The 21,722-nt window shown below is 38.0% G+C and overlaps 1 protein-coding gene across 5 annotated transcripts in view; it reads right to left on the minus strand.

Annotated features, from left to right (window-relative positions):
- Nucleotides 1–3,534: 3,534 nt before the first annotated feature.
- Nucleotides 3,535–21,722, minus strand: part of ICE1 (interactor of little elongation complex ELL subunit 1) — a 35,287-nt gene continuing 17,099 nt past the window's right edge. For 4 of the 5 annotated variants that reach the window (XM_083826097.1, XM_083826098.1, XM_083826099.1 and 1 more), the window contains 8 exons: nucleotides 18,768–19,120; nucleotides 13,355–18,166; nucleotides 12,338–12,506; nucleotides 10,772–10,932; nucleotides 7,635–7,825; nucleotides 6,164–6,270; nucleotides 5,327–5,425; nucleotides 3,535–4,395 (listed from right to left, as the gene is read on the minus strand). In XM_083826097.1, the coding sequence (XP_083682223.1) occupies nucleotides 4,214–4,395; nucleotides 5,327–5,425; nucleotides 6,164–6,270; nucleotides 7,635–7,825; nucleotides 10,772–10,932; nucleotides 12,338–12,506; nucleotides 13,355–18,166; nucleotides 18,768–19,120 (6,074 nt within the window). In that variant the 3' untranslated portion in view covers nucleotides 3,535–4,213. Of the gene's footprint in view, nucleotides 4,396–5,326; nucleotides 5,426–6,161; nucleotides 6,271–6,490; nucleotides 6,560–7,634; nucleotides 7,826–10,771; nucleotides 10,933–12,337; nucleotides 12,507–13,354; nucleotides 18,167–18,767; nucleotides 19,121–21,722 lie in introns of those variants that run through there. The other variant, XM_083826100.1, reaches the window with a different exon arrangement.

Genomic DNA, 21,722 nt, shown 5'->3' on the forward strand with positions numbered 1-21,722 from the left:
CATATTCATTAGCTTTCCAAGAAATAACTAACATATTCATACTATTTCTCAGAACTCCTTAAAATATGTAAACATCCCTGACACATATGCATTTGTTTCTACTGGTGGTCTTTTGGGGTCTTCTGGTGGTCATCGATAGTCTTCCTCACTGCTTTCACTAGTTAAACCCAGTTCTTGCACATGCTCTTCCTTATCTCTGTTCCTTCTTATCTTATTGTTTCAACTTAGGCATGCATACTAAGCTAAGTCATTTACACATCCAAGGATATATTCATTGCATGAGTTTCTCACCTATTCTGAAATATCCTCCAGGCCTGGGTCATCCTGCCCCCCATTTTGAAACACAAGTCTGTATGTTAAAGCTGACTAATTAGCAAGTAAGGTAGCACCAGAGATACAAGGTTTCTAAACTTCCTTCTAACTATACATAGTAAAGGCTTGGCCCATCTGTTCAGGAAGCATTTCAGATTTGATTCCGTTGTTCTATTAGGGAGAAAACCGTATGTTCTTTGACACAGTATCAATCAAGTCATCAGCTCAGACCTTGGTTGTGTCCAAATGCAGGTCACCTCTTACCAGTTTGAAGGTCATTAGCAAATTACATGTACATACACAGGACTCAAATTAACAAGAGAATAATGCTTTGTCTTTCTTTTTTATTAAACTGTCTTTATATCAACCCATGAGTTCTTGCACTTCAATCTTTTTTAATTCTATCTCTTATCCCACTGTGGAGGTGGTGGCGGTGGGGTGCCTGCAGAGTTGAACCACAATAATCGGAGGGAGACTTTTCTCACTATGGTGGATCTGAGTGCACCAATAGGCCTTAATTGCACTGATGAGCCTCACTGTGGATCTTCATCCACCTGCCTCTGACCTGATCTCCTCAAATCAACACTATAGTTATTTCTACTTCAATCTCCTAGACTGACCTCTTAACCTACTTTGTCACCCGGTCGTGTCAGCCCCATCCCCTGCTGGACTGACCTCATCTCCGTCTCCAGTCCTGTCTCCCTGATGGACCATGGACCCATGGGCCTGTGTTGTAGCTATTTCCAGACCTGTCTCTGGCTGCATCTCTCATTGCTTCTGCCTGGACTCCTGGATCTGGATGGCTCCTGGACCTCGTTCACTACCTTGGCTGGGTCTGTTCATGAGAAGTTCTCTTAGTATTCCCTCTGCCCAACATATTCAGATGCTTCAGGACTGTGCCCTGGTCAGTAAGAGCACTGCTTGTGGTGTGCTAACCTTGGGCTTCTGGCACATTTTCCTTTGTGGAGCAGCCTTGCTCTTGATGCTTCCTATCAGTGGCACAGAGTGAAAAGAATAAGAGGTAATGCCTGGAATTGGAAATTAGGGTAACAAAAATTAAAGCAAGATCCTATAGACGGGAAGGTGATAAACTTGACTACAAGAATCTCCAAATATTATCCACTCACCCCCATTCTCTCATTCATCCGTTCATTCACATCCTCACACCCATGCACCCAAAAAGGATGCTGGTGACTGAGTACTCCCACCCAAGCATATAGACTCCATAGTCTGCCTCCAGCAGTAAGCAGCCAGACACCTATACATCCCCCCACATCAGAACAGAGTATGCCTTAGCCAGAGAAAGAAATTCAAAACTAGCACTGGAGATAAAACAGACTGCAGCGATGAGGTAAAGGGCATTGACAGAAAAGTGTACAAACCAGCCAATTGTTGACCCACAACTGATCGTCCTTATCCCTTATCCGTCTGTTTTCCCACACGTGTACCTCCCCAGATTACCTAGGTCTATCCTCTTCCCCACCTGTGGTTTCTCCCCTAGTCATCCAGTGGGATGGCGAAGAGAATTGAACAGAGCAGCAAGAGCTCTTGGGTTGAGATAAGGACAGTTTAGCAAGAAAGAACAGAAAAAATAAAGGGAAAGAAAAGGAAAAACAAACGATCAAACAACAACAAAACAGTAACACCAAAAAGAATACACAAAGCACATGACGCACAATGCAACTGTTCATCACTAACTAACTGATCAATGCCCAGCCAGTCCCCAAGCAAAGGCAGCCTCCCTAGCCAATTCCCTCCCAGTTTTTATTGTTCAGCATAGAGTCATATTGTATGGAATACCTCTTCGGTCATTTTGGTTCAGCTGTCCTGGTTCTGTCCCTTCCCAGCTTCTAGTGCACCCCCAAACTCCTTGCTCACAGGAGAGCATAAGAAGCAGAAAAATCCTTGGCTCTGTGTAACTGCTGCTCTGTAAGAACTGAAAACACTGTTATTGCCACTGTTTTTATCAAAAATCCAAAAGACAGCATTGTGTGAGCCTCTACAAAGAAAATTAACTCTATCCCAGCCAAAACCAAGACAAAAGGTTAGTAATAGAGTGCTATATAGAAATATGAATTAACTGTCACTCACATTTCTGATTTACCAGTAAGCCAGAGGAGTTTTTACCATCATTTTCAGTGATATATTATCTGCTGAGAATACATATTATATGCTGTGTGTGTCAAGCATGTCGAATTATTTCAAATATGCAAATTCAATCTAGGAAACATTGGTCAGTTTGCAATGTACTACATAGGCCTACTAAATAAGAGATTACAAAAAACAACTGGATGTCTTTTGAAAAATGTGTTAGCCAAAATATCAGTTATGCTTTAATCAAACGTAAGTTTGGTATGGAAGTAGCTGACAGAAATGTAGTGTTCTGTGAAGCACAGAATATCAGACTCAGTGATCCAGTGGTCTCATTTGACTACAAAATCTGTGAATTATAAATTCACAGTTAGGTTCGTCTGTGGCATTTAACACTGTAGATTGGAAAGTGATGAAAACACTCCTTACTTTGTCCTTATTGCTCTTAGGAAAAACATAGTTGTAGTACCAGTTTCTACATAATAAAATCATAGAATCATTTAGGTTGGAAAAGGCCTTTGAGATCATCAAGTCCAACCCTCCACCTAACTACAAGTCCAACACTAAACCAAGTCCCTAGGCACCACATCCACACATTTCTTGAATACCTTGAAGGATGGCAACTCCACCACTTCCGCGGGCAGCTCAGCCACCCCTTCTATGAAGAAATTCTTCCTGATATCCAGTCTAAACCTTCCCTGGTGCAACTTAAGGCTTGTGTCTAAATTTCATGTAGATACATCAGGCACTGGTACAACAGGCAATACCAAAAACTGTGCATACTCTCTGTTGAAGACAGCAGCATCTAGTCAAGCAGAACTGCAAGAAGGGGAGGACTTTTCTTTCTTTAACGAGAAACTGAGTGTGCTGCAAGGCAGATCCTCCAAGAATCACGAGCTCTATCAACAAGAGCTGGGAGCCTGCAGCTCAAGAAAGAACTCGGAAACTGTTGAGAAGAGCAAGAAACAACCTGGTCCTCGGGTACCAAAAAGAGTTACAAGAACCAGAAAACACTGTGAAGTGCTTGCTGCAACTGACAGTTCTATTTAAACCTGTGTCCGCAAAGTAGTACTTAAGCTAGAAACAACAGTTTTCTCAGTGTGTTATTTAAAAAGACAAACAAGAACATAATGGTGTTTGCTTCTTTTATTATGAAAGATATAAAAATGCAGAGTGTAGTGAATCTATCCTTAGAAATTGAAACTTTTTCTGGACCAACATTCTATTTACATATACAAAATTCCCCAAGTGGAACAATATCAAATGTAAAAAACACATTATCAGAATATACCACATATATACAAGTTCAGAGATTTCATATCTCTGTTACTGTAAATGTAGTTGTTACATAAGAGGTCAATTCCAACATGCTTTACACAAGTATTTTAAATTAAGCAGATGAGACTACTCAAGTAAAATAAAACAAACTGGGCAAAGCTCTGCTATCTGAACAACTACTTTATAAATATAGTACAAAATAACAAAGCCAATTTTTCAGCCACGCTCTATCTTCTGTTGTAGCAAAATGCTCATGCTCCAAGTTGATTGAAGAAAAACAATGGAAATAGCTACTGGTTGTTATTGACATCAAACTAGAAACCTCTCAAGAATCAAAAACATACTGGCTTTCAGATCTCTGATGAGTCATTAGGAAAAGCAAGCATTTTTATTCCTTTTAAAATTCTCCCCTCTAACAGAAAATACAAATAAAATAGTTAAGCCACCACTCTGTATAGTTTTTAACTGGAACCAATTACTGCTTAGTAAAATAAGGCACTTCTTCCTTTAGACCAATACATTTCCCTAAGTTTTAGTGTAGCTCCATTTTACACAGAGAAGTGATTTCAGCTAAGCCACTTGTGACAGCAGAAGGGATGCTGTTAAGAGCTGTTGCTCTCCAAGCATTGATGGCTTCAGTGATACCTACGGGATTGCTTGAACCCAAGTCACACAGTGAATATACGGCTGCCAGCTGCACACCCCAGGGAACATCTGCAAAAAGTTAACACAAATCAGCTTCTAGAAATTTGAATATGCAATAATTCTGAGAAGAAACATGAAGCTAAAAAAACCATTAGTTCAAGAACTGGAATACAAACATTTATTTTGAGGATGCCTAAAACCTGAAAGTAGCAAGAAGACGACCTTCACAAAAATTCTGTGGCATTTCATTTTATAATAGCATTTTCCAGTTTTCTGATTTCAGAAGATTTTCAGTATTCAAAGGGCAAAAAAGATTTGAGTATTCAGTGATTTTACTCTAGTTCTAGTACCATCTGATCAAGATGGTATGAAAATAGTCAGGTTTACACAGAGACTGGAACAGACACTTAAAGATGCGTTCCTTCCACTTACATGGAAAAGACTGAGATTGAAAGGCAGAGTAGCTATAGGAGTGGTTCAAAAAAACTCCCTAGCATCAACCCATGCTTTGCTGCAAAATTACTTAATACGCAGAATAACTTAGAAATGCATATGCTGCTTTTCTTGCCTCACTTTGTCTCAGTTAGGAATTTAGAACACCTTACAGCCCCCTGTCTCCTAATATAACACTCTTGCTAGTAGCAAACCCCAGCACGAACTGTTCAGGTAATAAATTAACTATTCCTGCTTATGTCACAATCACACATTATATTCTCAGAAGCAGCTGGTACACTGTTAGGTGAAACAGCATAATTTCAAGTTGGCTGAAACTACCTCAGAGTTGTTTCCTGCCTGAAAGGGAAAGCAATAGACAGGCTTCGTTAATTTTGGAAGGGCCAAGGACTCAAACTGCAACCTGTTTGTTCTTTTCTACACTAACATAAAACTGCACAAAGCAGGCTGTTTTGGCATTCGTGTCCTAATTTGTGTGTGTTTTGTTTATACTAGCATAAATTCACATTGCAGATTTTATACTGAAGTTCCTCTAAATAAACATTACCTTCCTCTTTTGCATGATGCACAAACAGTGCAATTACAGAACTAATATTCTTCACAGCAGAAATATAACCTTCCTTCAAACCTATTTGGCCCAATCGACCTGAAAGATATAAAAAAAAAAAAAAAAGAAAAAAAAAGGTTACTATGTATCTGAGGTTTAGACAATCAACATCCTAAATTTTACATTCACTGTCTGTTGAAGTGCCAACATAAAATCCAAATTTGAATTACAACTGCCTAAAAATTATTTGTTCTTGTTATCGTATTTGTCTCGGGACCATCAGTTGTCTTTTTCCTATTCTGACTAAAGACACAAAGGCATTTTTCATCAGACTGATAAAACCTCCTGCAGGTTTACAATTTTTAAGAGTAAAACTCAAGGAATGCAACTTCTGTTTAACAAACAGTATTATGTAACTTATATACCAAAAACATCTATCCAAAACCAAAGTTTATCTGTTTATTCTGAATGCCACCTAGATACCGAAGGATTTTACCTTAAAATCGCATCAAGAGGTATTATGTTACATATAAAGCCTTATTTTATATACTTCGCTAAAAGCATATATAGCTACAGATAATTTAATTTTAAATACATAAAACAATAATATTTACTATCATGAAATCATAGTAACATCTCATAACTTGAATACATGATTTTCACAGGCTGACAAATAGTATCTGCATAAGACTGTAACAGTGAAAGGTGAAATTTTTTGAAGAAAGTTTAAAAAAATCCAAAAAATGCAAAAATGCTTCAATTCATTTTCCAGGCAAACTGACGCTTTTAAAGGTCATACATAAACCAGAAATTCAATCATGAATTTAGATTACTTACCAATTAGCCTGAGTGTCAATGCGATAATACTATCAGGAATAGACTGCGCACTTCCATGCTCTTTTCTCTTCTTTACCCACTTATCCATGGAAGGCCAAAGCACTTTGCTGTGAATAAATGAATTAAAAAATCTGATACTGCACGAAGAGTTGGCACAGAATATTTATACAGAAACAAACACAAATGATTCTTTCATTTACTGTGTATTTCTGTAACTCCACTTGCATGTTGAATTCACCTTCAGGCAAAACTAGTAACACTACAAGCACCTACAAGCCTCAGGAATATAAAGACTGTTTTACACCCAAACATTAAAAGCTAACTTACTGGAGGAATCATTCCTGTTCAGAATATTACTTCTGTCCTTCTTCCATTTCCTTGCAATTTTCTGCATCTCTACATAAAGTCAAGAGGTTACTCCACTAACTTACATGTATATGGAACCACACTTCTTTCAAATGTTACACGAGTCACACGTTTTGTATGACTGAAAATTAACAGTTTGTATATTATAAGTAGAATCTGGTGCTTGTTTTTAAATTTGAATGGACTTGAGACATGTCCTTAAAATTATGAGACCATCCTTAAAATTATGCTGATAGACTTAGCTATCATTAGTACAACTTCACACAATCAACTCTGTATGACTTCAGTTAAAGAGACATACCTTTCACTGAACCTAGTATAAATTTTGAAAGTGTTCCACTAAAAATAACTTCTGTATCAAGGATTTTAATGATTCTAATAAGTTTTTCACATTTACTTCATATTCAACAATTAGATTATGTGGTTGTTAAACCAATGCCTTATTTTGGGAGATTGTACTAGTTTATATAGCATCCACATACAAAATAGGGGCTGTCAGAACAGTGTACACATCAAATTGCAGTCTTTCAAACCAAGTTAAATATGTCAGCAGGTTATGCATTGGATTATAGTGTTCAAAGAAAATGTAAGCCACTGGGTCAAAGTATTATAATGCTTTTAGAATTGAAATCAGACTGAAATCAGTATAGTATAGTAGTGAAATGCAACCATACTCCTTTTCAGCACTGAAGTAGCGCTGTTTGCAGATCAAAAGTTCCACCCCCATTTTTTAGTGACTGAAAAAGAAAAGCTTTTTAAAAAATTGATACTAAATTCAGAGGAAAACAACCATGTTGCTCACTTGACATACAGTACATCTCAAAATCTTTCACAATTGTTCACATATAGCTATTTAAAAAGCAACTCGTTATTAGAAAGGTTCTAACAGGACTAATTTCTTGAATTAGTACTCCAATATCCTCCATTTGCTCACTCATCTTAAAATAAGGCAGACAAACACAGCAGTCTAGGCTTCATCAGATTACAAAACCTTCTTTTTTAAGTATGTATGCAAGATTTCGTTATGTTAAAAGCTAAGCTGCAACGTTTCAAATGCGAAAAAAAAGCACAGAAAAATGTCTGAAGGAACTGCTTGCCACAATACCTTATGACATTGTCATGTGTCCAATCCCACTTCAGGTTAGTGCAGAGTAGATCAATAGCAAATATGTACTGCCAAGCATCTTCACTCAGATCTTCTCCATATCGTTCACTCTGCTGAAATTCTACTTTGGGACACGACTGCATTTCTAAAAGCAGGTTTGAGGTCAAAATACCTGCATCTAAAGATGAACTCTGGAATTACAGAAGGTGATTACTTTAATGCATGAAAAGTTACCAACCCAGAACCGCACTCTTTACAAATATTAGATTCTAACTGTCCACAGCAGCATTGGAGTTCATCTTACAACACAAATTCAACTTTGAGCTAGTGTTAACACAAGCAAACAAATAAAAAAGCACACAGAACTAAAATCTTCAAGTACTCAGTATTCATCTTGATGATTTTAGAAAAAGTAGAGTTTAGGAAAACAAACAAACACGAACCCACTCTCTTCTCTGCTCCCACAGTTTGGGGATTTTTGTTTCTCTTGATGAAACTTTAAGGTCAGAAGAGCCCTTTTACAATGCAGAAAGATTGTATCAGTCCTGCTCATTTTTGAGATTTTTTTTTAACGATGCTAAAATTTGATACTGATTATTGCTCAGTAGGGGGTAATTTCCAAGCAAGTACTTTCAATAGCTGAGGTAATAAGAACTGAAAACACATCACATAAAACAATTCTGCTAATTAAACAGCTGGGGTAAGCAAGGAAATTTAAAGACAAACATCTTTCACAAACCTGAAGTATTAAGAAAAAAGTCTAGATTTATAACACAAACACAGTGGCTGCTCAGCTTACTTCCTCCGTATGGACCATATAATTGGCAAACTCTGCAATTGTGTAAATCACTAAAATTGGTATACTTTAACCAAGAACTAAATCCCTATGCTACACCAGGTTTTCTTTCACACATAGAATAATCTTACAAAAAAGTCACATGCATCTTGATACAGCAGACTGTCAACCACAAGCAACCTGAAATTTGTCCCTGTACGTCCACCTAGGTAAATACCACAAAGGGCGATGTCATCAGCTCTCATCAACAGACGATCCTGAGGTTCTTCTCCCCAGCTGCAGCAGCTCTCATGTTTTCTAAGAGCTCCAAGCCACAGCTTGAGGGTAGCAGGAGTGTACAGAACAATTACTGAGGTATACTTAAGTGCATCTCTACTGGAGTAAGATTGAAAGCGATAACCTAATAAAATGGAAAGTACAACTTCTTTGCTAAACAAGGATTGCAGTACTGCATAACTCGAAACACCAGAGCTTAATGTTACATCCCAACAAAAAAGAAACATCTACAAATCTATGTCCTCTTAGCTCACCCCACTGTAAGCCTGTACCAGAACAGAAGGTTTATAGGTGCTGTAATTCCACTGGTACCACATTAAATTCAGGGCCAGTACAAAGCAAGATAAAACAAAAAAAAAAACACGTTTTTCCAGTAAGTACAACACCTAAAGGCCACTGATTACAACAAGCCTAGCTGTAGTCCCCAAGACTACTGCATCAAAAGAAGCATGGTGGGCAGGCTAAGAGGTGATTCTCCCTCTCTACTTTGCTCTTGTGAGACCCCACCTGCCACCTGTAGAACTGTGTTCAGCCCTGGGGCCCTCAGCACAAGGGCATGGGCCTAATTAGAGCAAGTGCTTTGTGGAGGGCCACAAAGATGATCAAAAGGCTGGAATACCTCTACTACAAAGATAGGCTGGGGGAGTTGGGGTTGTTCAGCTTGAAGAAGAGAAGGCTCCAGGGAGACCACGCTGCAGCCTTCAAGTACCTAAATGGTGCCAACAAGAAAGCAGGAGAAGGACTCTTTGTCAGCGAGTGTAATGATAGGATAAGGAGTAATGTCTATAAGCTAAAAAAGGGGATATTTAGATTAGATATTCCGAAGAAATTCTTTACTCAGAGGGTGGTGAGGCACTGGAAAAGGTTGCCCAGAGAAGCTGTGGATGCCCCATCCCTAGAGGCATTCAAGGCCAGGCTAGATGGGGCTTTGGGCAACCTGGTCTGGTGGGAGGTGTCCCTGCCTATGGCAGGAGTCCTGGAATTAGATGAACTTTAAGGTCCCTTCCAATCCAAACCATCCTATGATTCTAAACCAGACATGGAGCAGTACGCTAGGATTGAGAACAGAAGAACTAGGAATCAAGATGACTTTGTTCAGCTTGTATTTTACAGAACTATAGCTCTTCCATCAAGCAAGCCTGGCATTGATATTGGTCTCCAAAACTAGTTGGGCACTAGCTTTTAAGCAAACACTCAAGTTTGCTATACAAATTCCTTATCCAGGAGCAAAGTATCTCCAGCTTTCCATCTGTATGATAAAAATTTGCCCCTACTGATATAAAGGATGTTCCAATTTTTCCTCTTTGCAACATTCCTTTCAGGATAGTAATATGTGCCTGCTTAAAACTAACAGAAATTACACAACTCATCCAAGATCACACAGGAAGTCTTAGTCTCAAAGACTTAAGTCAAATTCCTGGAGTCCTTAGGTCCTAAGCATTGGTCATTCTTCTACCACCACTGCAGTTTTGTACTGTGACAACTGCTTATGAAATCAGGTTTGCCAACATTTTTTTTTGAGATAAATGGTCATTTACACTCTACCTCACAGAAAGATCATGAATGAAATGAGACAGACTCATCCTGAAAATAACTGTGATAAATAATTATCAATTATACAAGGAACTACAAAAGACAGACAATCCCAATATGTATTTTTAAAAAATAAAATAAAATAAGCAACCACAAAACATATTAAAAAAAAACACAAAGCAAAACAAAACAAAAATGATCTCAAGAAACATTAAAATCACAGTTCCATAGAGTGATACAACTCCCTAGTCCAAGAGTACTCCAGTCAAAATTTAAAAATAATACAAGCACTAAGTGTTTACTACAGATATTAGTATTTAATAGGGAAAACAAAGAAGTGTTGTGTTCTGATAGGGTTTAGACAACCACAGGAAGATAGCCTTAAGTATCATTAGTCGTGCAATTGTACAGGCTCCATGGGAAATCCACGGAGCATCTTCACACCCTGCATCAGAAGATTCTTGATTTGATACAGCCAGCAAGGGAACCAAAACAGACAAAAGCTTATATTGACAGTGAAAGCAGAATTTACCTGCTCCCAGCTGAGATAAGCACTGAGACAGGTCAGGACATCGTCATTTGCACTCTGCCTGATGACTAATTGCATGGCTTTGTTAATTGCACCTTCGAAGAAAAATATGTCAGGCCATATATTTGTGATGAATAAAATCAACTTCACTGCATCTGGAAAGCCTAAGAAAAAAAAAAGAGAGAACAATGTAAGTTTTTAACATACAAAAACAAACGAAAATACACTCAGACATCAAAAGCCAGTACACTCTACAGCAAGGTAACAAGGAGAGAAGGCACAGAAGTCATGTAAAAACTGCAGCCCAGTGAGGTGGAATCATACTAGCACACCCCAGTCCTGATATTAAATAATGGAAGGGAGGAGAAAACAAACAACCAAATGAAAAAACAAACACCTTCCCCACTGTAATTCTTTTTTTTCTTTCCAAAAAGAGTGTTTTAGTCAGTAAGTCAGGCATGGTTACACTGGACTTGGCTGCGTAACAAAAGTGCGTGCAGTCCTTTTCCCTCTATTCTTACTGCACTTCAGTTCACTAATAAGAGTGGTCTTGGAGCACAGAAACTGGATTTCACAATGACTTTAAACTGGAAGATGCACTCTGGAATCCTACCTGATACAATCCAACTACAAATGAACATTCATATCACTGGATTAAGCTAGAGCTAGTCCAAAAGTAAAAGAAAAAAAGGAAAAAAAAGAGAAGGAGAACAGAGAAGGGGATAAAGGAAAAAGAATTAAGAAAAGGTGGTGAAAATTATCTTAGAGTTATTTAAGGCAGAATACCTGAAAGAACAGGAGAAGAAAAAAAAAAAAAAAAAAAAGATGGACAGGAAGCCAAGAAAACAGATGATGCACTGACTGTTTATAGTCAATTCGGCAATTGTGTAGCTGAAATATAGCTCACTTGTGTTACCAAATGAAGGGGAAAACTTTAAAATGAATGCATTAGTAATCAAAATAAAATAATTGAATAAAAAAAAAGGGGGGGGGGAACCTTCAAGATGTGTTTACAACTGTTCACATTCTAAATAAAATAAAATAAAACCACAGAAAATCCACAACAGGAATTTAAACAATTCAAAGTATACAACAGAAAATCATTCAAAGTCTACATTTAACAGAGTTTTACTGAAGTTCAGATTGTTGGTTCCTTTTTTTTTCTTTTTAAAAATCAAATGTGTTTTATGAGTCAGTGCTTACTCAGTAAAAACAGTAGTAAACAAAAAGTACAAAGTTCTCTGGAATCACAATATCATTTTGGAGATGGCAGGGCAAAAATGAAAGTATAGAGGATCCCAAAGTAAGTATCTCTTTGAAAAAGGAGTGGACTACTAAGAGCACAGGTGATCACCAAGCTGAGATAGAGATGTAGACAACTGTGAGACAGGAAATTTCTTCTAAAACATTCTATATTTTTCAGTATATAAAAAAGGTCCAAGGAAAATGCGCCTTTCACAGGAAGATTTTCTTTGTTCATTTGCTTTTAGAAACCTAATCATTCTGGAACAATACAGCAAAGACAGACAAAATGTTCAAGATACAAGACCACTGAGACACACACTATACCTTCTTTAAGTAAGCTATAGCAGAAGAGGCGGGCTCTTTCCAAATCTCCTAGCTGTCGACAAGTTCCTGTATAGACTCGACAAAGAGCCTGGTTGAAATTGTAATTTGAGGCAGTTTTCTGAGCCTTGAGTTTATTGAGAATAACATGCAGCAACGACTCAGCTAAATGCTATAAGGTACAAAAAACAGTTGTTAGACTGCACTATATTTGAGAATATTTAATAGCATTATAACAGTATGACAAGAGAACTGTTTGTAAGAACATTGTTTGCATCCATGTAAGAATACACATAATTAAATCACAGGCAACCAGCAAATGAAATAACAAACCTGAGTAGCAACTTCAGTAGTAACTTGCTTCTATCAAGTTACCACATTTGGCAAGTCCTAACAAAGGTGACAGCAGAACTCAGTAGACAACTTCTGTGGAGAACTGACAGATCATTATTCTGATCTCAGTCTGCCTAATTACTTTCAAGAACTGCAATGGGGCAAAATGCTGCTATGCGATGCTATGAGTTTTTTTCCAATAAAATTCATTTGAGCAACCTGATGTAGAATGATAATCAAGGTAAACACTGAATGAACAAGTACACCGGTATTATATATATACAATGCTGTTTTGTGTTTTCTTTTTTAGTGAAATAACAAAAAAGACCAAAAAAAAATCAAACTTCACACCTTTAAACAAAGAAAACTCCTTCTACAATTGTTAATGCTATCCACTACAAAAAATGTGGTGAAAATAAATACATCTGTTTTCCTGATAAATGCATAAAGCATCTACAATTGCAGTTTTGCATCTTGGACACCACTGACCATTAGCTTCTCGTACTGTCTGAAGCTCCCTATTTTGTTACGTTTATACAGGTTTAGATATCTGATAATCTTTCAAGACTACACTTTGCCACTGCAGGTTGCCTGACCCATTGAGAATTCACCTAGCACATACTTAAACTCTTTTAATCTGCACAGAAGTCACTGTTAAAACGCAAAACTCAAAATAATGCTACTTACCTTGTTTTTTACACCAAATTCACTGACAACTTCTTTCTCTTCATCTCTCATTACTGGAATCTTTGAGATATTGCCCACATAAACATGACTTCGAATAACTGGTAACAAGTCAAAGCAGGATTCAGCAATTTTCTTCAATGCCAAATAAACTTTCTGGCGATCAGAATCAATAACCTTCTTTACTGGTAAAGATGCTTCTAAACTGGAACTGTGTGCTGAACCACTGATTTCACAGCTCTTGCCATGGAAATTCTCCTGTATTTCAGTGCTTGTATTTTGATCATTTCCAATAGCAGCAGTATCACTGGACTCTAGCTTTGGTGGTTCCCTGTCTAATCTCAGTCTTTTCGCACTTCTGGGCATAGATATTGGCAATAATGTCCTTTTTTCAAGATGATTTGACAAGCCTGAAACCAATTGCTGGTTTTGCACGTTTTTGTCTTGTCTACCATCAGATTTCAAATTGCTCCCAGTTTTAACAAAAGCAGTTGATGTAGATGCTATTGCTTTGAACCCACCTATTTGAGCCACAGGTCCTGGCAAACTCTGGCTGTCTGAAAGGGCACATCGGTTAAGCTGAATATTGCCTTTCAGGATGTTTAGTGTCCTTGCCCTTGCAGATAGCTCTGGATACATAGTGTCCAATATTTTCACAGAGTTCTCCTGAGGAGCAGCCGCAGCAGCACCATCAGCTGTACACAGAGGAAATCTTCCAGGGACGGGAAGTGCATGCTTTGGAATGGAAGTACAAAATTTCAAAGGTGAGGAGAGAATCCTTCTACCCACTGCCATCTCTGAAGGTGATGGAGGGGAAAACAAAAGGGCAGATTTGACAGTTGGAGTATCTCTCAATGGAGACATCAGAGGAGGAACAGGGGTTTCACGTAGCGGAGATATCAGGTCTTCAAGAGGGGAAAGCAAAGAGGATCGATCAGCAGAAGACATCACTGGGGTCATGGAACATGCAGCTCTTGGAGGAGTAGCAATCAAAGGCAGTAGCAGTGGGGGTAGAGGAGGACCCATCTCTTGCCTAATTTTATTTATAGTCTCAGATGAGCATTTTGTCGGCATAGAAGTATCAGCATTTGCAAGAACTGGCTGAGTTATTTTAACTTCAAGGGCGTTTGTTTTTCTTTTACCTCGAAGCAGTTTTTTTGATAGCCTGCCATGCATTACTTGGACAGCTGCCTTGGTTGAAACACCCAAGACTTCAGATCGTTCTTGCACTTTGCAGTTCAATTTATTGGTCTTTTTGGGAGCAACATCTACACAAGACTCTGACTCCGACATACACGAATTCTCAAATACCATGTTTTGTGGCACAGAAGACTGACTAACTGTTTGAGAATTGCAGTCTACATCAGACAGGGCTGGATTTGTAAGATACTTGATAATAAAGTTTTTTCTACCACTATCCAGAAAGCCCTTCCAAGTACAAGTGGTATGACAAAAACATGAAGGCTGAAAAACACCTAACATAACATTAGCGTTGCTTTCTTCTGAGTTGCAAACAGCACAATTTTGATTATGATTATATTCTTCAAGAACTGAGATGCCCTTATCAACACTGTGTGGTAGACTTTGCTCTGCATTTGATTCAAGCTTTTCACAACCATTTTCTTCTACAAAATTGCTGAGTGCTAACATTCTTGTACTTAGTTTACTGTTTTTTACAGCCATTCTATAAGTTTCTGATAATCTGGTTAATATCTGGCATATTGGTAATCTATTTTTTGAAGCGCTTGGCATCACAAGTCTTCCTTTGGATGTCCCAGTTTTTAACACATCTTCCCTACTGTCATTCATCCATCCAGCTACCCTGAATTCACTAGCACCCTCAGCATTTTCAGAGGCTACTAATACACACCCTCTTTTCAGAGAGGCTAAGTCTTTGGGATAAACCTCCCCAACCACATTTGACAACTCATTTGCAGTATTTGGAGAGTAGTCTGTTTCACAGCATGTATCCATATCCACTATAGTATCTGCTTTTAGATGACTATCTGTCACAGTGTTTCCTGGGCGCATTGGTGAATGAAGTTCACATATTTGGTCATCAGCATCAACACTTGCATCATTTTCCAGAGCACTCATTACAATTCTTGTTGAAGTTCTCAGGTCCTTTTTGAACATGGGAACACATTCAGAATATTTCACATCTCCAACTTTTTGTAGAGGACAGTCCTTCTCTTCAGACACATTGCTCTGCTCTGGGATATCAAAAGCATTTTTAGACCTTTTTATGCTGTTTTCCTCACATGTCTCAAAACTATTCAACCTTTTAATTTCCCCCCCATCTGACAGTGAACCAGTTCTAGCAGGATCTGCATTAGCTTCCCATGTAGAAGTCTTGCATTCTGATTCTTGACAAACAAACTTTTGGAAGGTCAAAGTATTCTTATTATAAGAGTTTGCTTGCAAAATTTGCAACTTAACAGATGCCTGAGGTTCTTTATCTACTGGCAGCTCCTTCTCACCTGAAAATTCCACTTCGTTTTTATGTATGTATTCCCCCTCAGAGCAGCAGTCCAGTTCTTTGCACACATTGCCTTTTTCAGTAGATGGGATCTCAGCACCCTTTTCGAAGCTTTCTAGAGAACTATGAAATGCACTACCCACAACACAATTTTTATCTTCTTTGTTTTTCAATGTATGAGAAAAATCAGAATTTCCTGTGAAATCGCTTTCAACAAATCCGACAACTTTCTCAAGACTGTAATTTAAATTACAAGGCACTGTGGATTCCAATCCATTCTCTTGGATAGGGGAATCTGTATCTTCAGAATTTATACAGCTTGTCTTCAAGTCCATTTGAGTAGACAAAACCAAGCTGCTATTAAAACCCATTTCTGAAGTATGCTGGCATCTGATCTCTGAAACATTACTTTTCTCCTTCACAACATTGTCTTCCCAGTTAAATGAACTGGAACAAGCCTCAATCACTAATTCCTTGCTTTGCTTGTTTAATTCTGCTTTTATTTCATCACATTTATCATTTTCAGTTATCAAGAACTGATTCTGAGGTTTTGCAAATTGTGTCTGAGATGTAAGGTTACTTTCTACTACAACAGATTGGATGGTATCTGCTTCTTCTAACAGTTTACTGCTCTCATCTACAAAATCTTGATTAACTTGGAATTCAGTCTCTTGAGATTCAAACACTCCGAAGTTCTGAGTTTTGGTCAACTCACAGTCTAATGTACTACACAGGCTTTCAGGCTGTTTCATTTCACCATTTCTTTCTGTAAAATCTAACACACATGATTCACACTTAGCTACACTGCTTTCCACATCAGTAATGCATGTCATCTTTGGTACTGCAAGTATGCTTTCCAAGTCTGACTTCCCTTGGAAAAAAATATTGTAATCTTCTTCCTGGTATGGTTTACCTTTTAAATATTCCCCTTCCTGTATATCTAGTAATTTTTCATTTTCTGCACTATTGAATAGCTCTGATGATTTAGCTATTTCAAGAACACTTTCTTTGTTCACATTCATGGCTAGTTCAATAGACTCGGGTCTGGTTATACTCATGTCTTGTATTTTGAGCTGTCCATCATCTTTTGGAAAGCTTGATGAAGCAGCTATATTTTTGTCTATACCATCCATAGACAGTGTATGTCTGATTCCTTCAACAGCAGATACAGGTAAATAACACTGAGAGACTTCAGCAGTCTCCAGTTCGTGTTTTCTGTCCATATCATATTCTAGTGTATGCACACATTGTTCCTCCAGTGTCTTTTCACTGTCATGCTTTATTTCAGAGAACTGACAGTGAGCAGAACTCTCCGTAGTTTCACTGTATACCTCAGTCTCCAGAATTATTCCCTCACTATCACGCTGTATCATTAGGTCTTTAGGACACTCTACTTCACAAAAAGATTTAGAACTACTGAAATCAGACAACACAACTTCAGAGAGTTCTCCCTCATTATTAGCCTCTGCACAGAGCCCTTGCATCTGTATTGCAGCCGTTATTTCCTCTCCATTTATCACTGGTTTTATGCTTTCCTCAACATCGCTTGCTGTATTTGCTACCTTGATTACATCTTTGGATTCATTTTCAACCACTTCATTCTCTACCAATACATCAGATTTCTCCTCACAGTCTGTACTTTGAAGTACAACAACGCATTGTTCAGGTGGCAAATGAGTAACATTTGGGGGAATGGATACTGCCCTGGGAATTTCTCCCTCTCCTGATAATCCATCTCTTTCTGCCTTCATTAATTCACCATGCTTTTCATGTATACTGTCATAAACACCAGCCTTGATTAAAATCACATTCTCCTCTGTTTGCTCTACCTCACTACATCTTTGTATCTGATTCTGAGGCTTAAAACTGTGTAGCATAAAATCAGTTGAAGAAGTCCCATCTGCACTGTGCATTTCCTTGATATCTCCTTTCTTTTCCTCTATGGCTTCCAATTCATGTGCTGTTGCTTTAGTTAGTTCCATCTCCTCTGTTTCCATATTCACAGAATTCTCCTCCACACAGTCTTTGTTAGTTCCCACGTTTGTAATTAAAGTAGCAGCTTCAGCTTGCTTTGTTTCAGCATCTCTCACTTTCTTGCTCAAAATCTCTGGATCAATATGATCAATCTTTTCATTCCTACTCCAGTTATGTGAAATTTCTGCATCAAGACTAGGTCCACATGTTTTGTTCCATCTGTTGCACTCCTCATTCAAGCTGAATACATTACAACAATTTTGAGGCTGAACTTGGTCTTCTTGTAAAATATACTCCGCTGCAGAAGCACTGCAATCAGCTTCTTCACTGCTGGAACCTGTGACTTCTCCAAACAACATATCCTTTAATGAAAAATACAAAGTTAATTTTTCAAAGCCCAGCATCACTTTTAAGAGCTGTATTTTTCTAAACAAATAGGCTGCTGGCCCTGACATGCAGTGGTTTTGAGAGATTAAGGCTGATAACAGAATTACATCCTTCTCCATCATTGCTCTTCATACTAAACAGAAAGCACCTTTGTGAAAATTGAGACCTCTTTGCCTACCAACTTACATTCAAAGATTACTGAAAAAATAACATTTGAGTAGGTTTCCCTTGAATTTCAAGCTGTAGAGGTTTACTACAAAAACCATGCTTATACCCAACATGAGTTGGGAATGTAGGTCTGTGACATCAGGAAAAAACAGCAGTTGAGACATGGCCAACTTTGTTTTAAATATACTGCAGAAAATTATGGTTTGTGCCCTTCCACAGACAGTGCACTAGAAAGTGAAGAAGTATACATATAGACCTAAACACTCATACAGGGACCCTTTCAGTGCATCAGAGTAAGTAATAATACATAATAATAATACATAAAAAAGCTCAAGAATATCAAATTGTTATTCCTGCAGTAATTATACAGCCAAGTTAATGCCAAGTCAGACAAATCCTGGAACTCACCCGTTCAGCTACTGGTGAAAGCTGTACCGGAGAAAGTAGAGCAGGGAGAGGCCTGACCCAGTTCAGTATATCCATCACGTTTCCACTTGGGCCCTTTTGCTCCTGATCAGAGAAGTCTGAACTACTGTATGCCTCATCTGTCCGCATTGTCACATGTATAGTTTTATCCTCACAACCTTGCAGACATTCTTCAGCAGTCCCGTTCTCAAGATGGTCAACTCCAAAAGGCTCAGTATTCACATGACGTTGCAGGGCTGTTAGAGAGTTGTGCTTTCCAGCACTTTCTATTGAAGAATAGCAATGTAGTGTTTTGCCATCACGTTTCCTGATCTTTTGGTGGGTTTGTACAGCTTCTATGACACAAATATTGTTAAGAAATTAACACATTTTTTCTCCCCATCTTTCCTTATAGAGCTAATACATCATAGTAATAAGGCTACATTACCATCTTTTCAAGTGATGTTCCCTCAGACAAGTAGTAAGACGAGTAGTAAGAAGCACTTAAGAAAGTGCTTTCAGAAATATTTTCCATACAGAGATCAGATGTTATTATTCACAACCAACTTTTTTTTCCCCCCATGAAAAAGATGTAGATGTATGTAGGTACAAAGCACTCCCACCCAAAAAACACTTTCCAACTTCGATCATTAAAACTATTCTCCCCAGTTTTTCTTACCAGGAAGGGCCATACTGGATAAGACTGATGGTCTATCCAGCTCAGTGATTTACTTCCAGTTTTACTGATGTTCAGAAAAAGCAACACAAGCAATACACACTGGCATTCCCCAATCGGGATGTAACTCTCTGCTTAAAGCAAGCAGCAGCTTTGAGCCAGCAGCTGCACTTTCATATTTCAACGATAATGTGCAGGCCAATGACAATTATATCCTGCCATAAACAGAGTAAGGTAGTTCTTAACTATATACCTGGTTTTATGATTTAATATGCATACATTTTTAAAGCATTAGTTTTTTAAATTTCTGTCTTCAGTCTACTCACGCAAGATTCTGTCTTTAATGACATGACCTAGTTCAAGCTGGACCCTTAAAAAAACCTTCCTAAAAGTGAGGGATTTTTTTGTGTGTGTTTGGTTTTCTTAAGGACAGGAGTTTGTACCACTCAGAGAAAAAATGACAGAGATTCACAATCGCATCGGTTTTATAAAGTTATTTTAGCAGCAAGAAAGCATGTCCAAATGCTCTCTGTGATTCTCTGCACTATACTTTTGCTTTGTTCCTTTTCAAACCATGTTTTATTATTAGACAGTAATCCATTTTTTTCTGCATGCAGATAAAACATATTGCTCCAGGAAAGTCTAAACAGTATAGACAAAGAACTTGTAATTCTTATACAACATTTGGATATGCGATTTTTTTTTATAGTGCACACAAACACTATTGGACACAGCAGTGGCAGTATCAAAGCAAGAGATCAAGAGATCTGTGTATGTCGACATACCATTACATGGTATAAGGAACAACACATGAACAAAATGGTTTGGAAGAGAGGATATACTGATTTAATTGGCATAACTTGACCCCTGCTGGAAAAATAAAAAAGAATAGTGTGCTTCATTATTGCTGTGACTATTTCTCCACTGCTAGAACTTACAGTAATACTCCTCAAGCAGCACCAAAGGTAATATCAGATTTGAAAGCACTAATTTAATTCCATAGGTGAAAACACACCTCCAGTGATCTGTCTCCCAATAAACTTTAAGCACATTCTAACATGGTAGCTCCTACTGAATGTTTTAGTAGGAAAACTGATCCAAAAATGTATTTACAAGATTGCTACAAAAGACACTAGGAGGAAAGAGGGACAGTTATGCCTTATGGGCCTTACAAGGCCTATTTCCCTAAAGATAAATGAGCTCTGACTTCTCCTTCAGTCAAAGCTACATCTTAGAAGTTATAAGATCATACAGTGCTTCATAAAGCTATTTATAAGCTACAATCACATAAAGCTTCCAGATGTTCCTCATCTCATCGTGAAAAACATATTCCCTTTACTATTTGAGTCTCAGTAGATCATCCATGGGAAAAGGAAACCCTTCACTAGGAAGAAAAAAGAAAAGAAGAGTCAGAAGGTAGTTTTCTGTATGATGATAGAAGATTTCTCATGCTCCTTTGTGCCAACCAGTTCTGAGCTCTGAAGTTCCTCCACACTTGAGAGGGAAGAAACACACAGAGTTTCTTATTTTCCCCCTAGAACAACATCAATTAGACAAATAAGTTTACTTTGAACACTGAACTACACAATAGTTCTGAGTATAAGGAACTTTACATCCTGGCTGCCCTCTCAAGATTCATCATGTGCCTACATGAAGACCTAGAATATTGATACATACCATCCACTGAAAAGCTCCCTCTGAGAAATAGATCAGAGACTCATTATCACTTCTGAATAACTAAGAGATTCTCCAGTCTTTGCTCCCCACCCCTTTCTTACCCAACCCCTGATGACTTTGCTTGAATCTCTTCAAGGATTAGATGACTTTTTCCTGGTTACCTGTTTATCTGTAGGAATAGCTATCATTGCATTTTCCAAAGGTTCAGGATATAGTAAGCTTGTCTACAGGAAACAACCAACACTTTGGTACCTTAAAGATTTCCAACTGCCTAAACTTGAGGTCCAGAAAAAGCTCTAATGTTATCAAGCCCTTTTCATCCAAAGGATCCTCTCAAAGATCATTATTTTCAAGAAAAATTTTACTTTTCCTAGGGAATCTCACTCATTCACAGTCCCACTTATCCAAATGATTAAGTTTTGTCCTCAGACCTACAACTTGGAATCTAGTCCACGTAGCTTCAAACCCTTTCATTGCTGCCTTCTCCCACTTCTGAGAGAAGGTTAAGATTACTTTGAACTGGAAAAAATATCAAAAGCTACCACATGCTACTGTGAAATATGTCTTTGATGAATGATGGAGAAAGAATAGAAATAAGCAATCCA

Source organism: Anser anser (assembly GCF_964211835.1).
Source record: "Anser anser genome assembly, chromosome: 2".
Lineage (NCBI taxonomy): Eukaryota > Metazoa > Chordata > Aves > Anseriformes > Anatidae > Anser > Anser anser.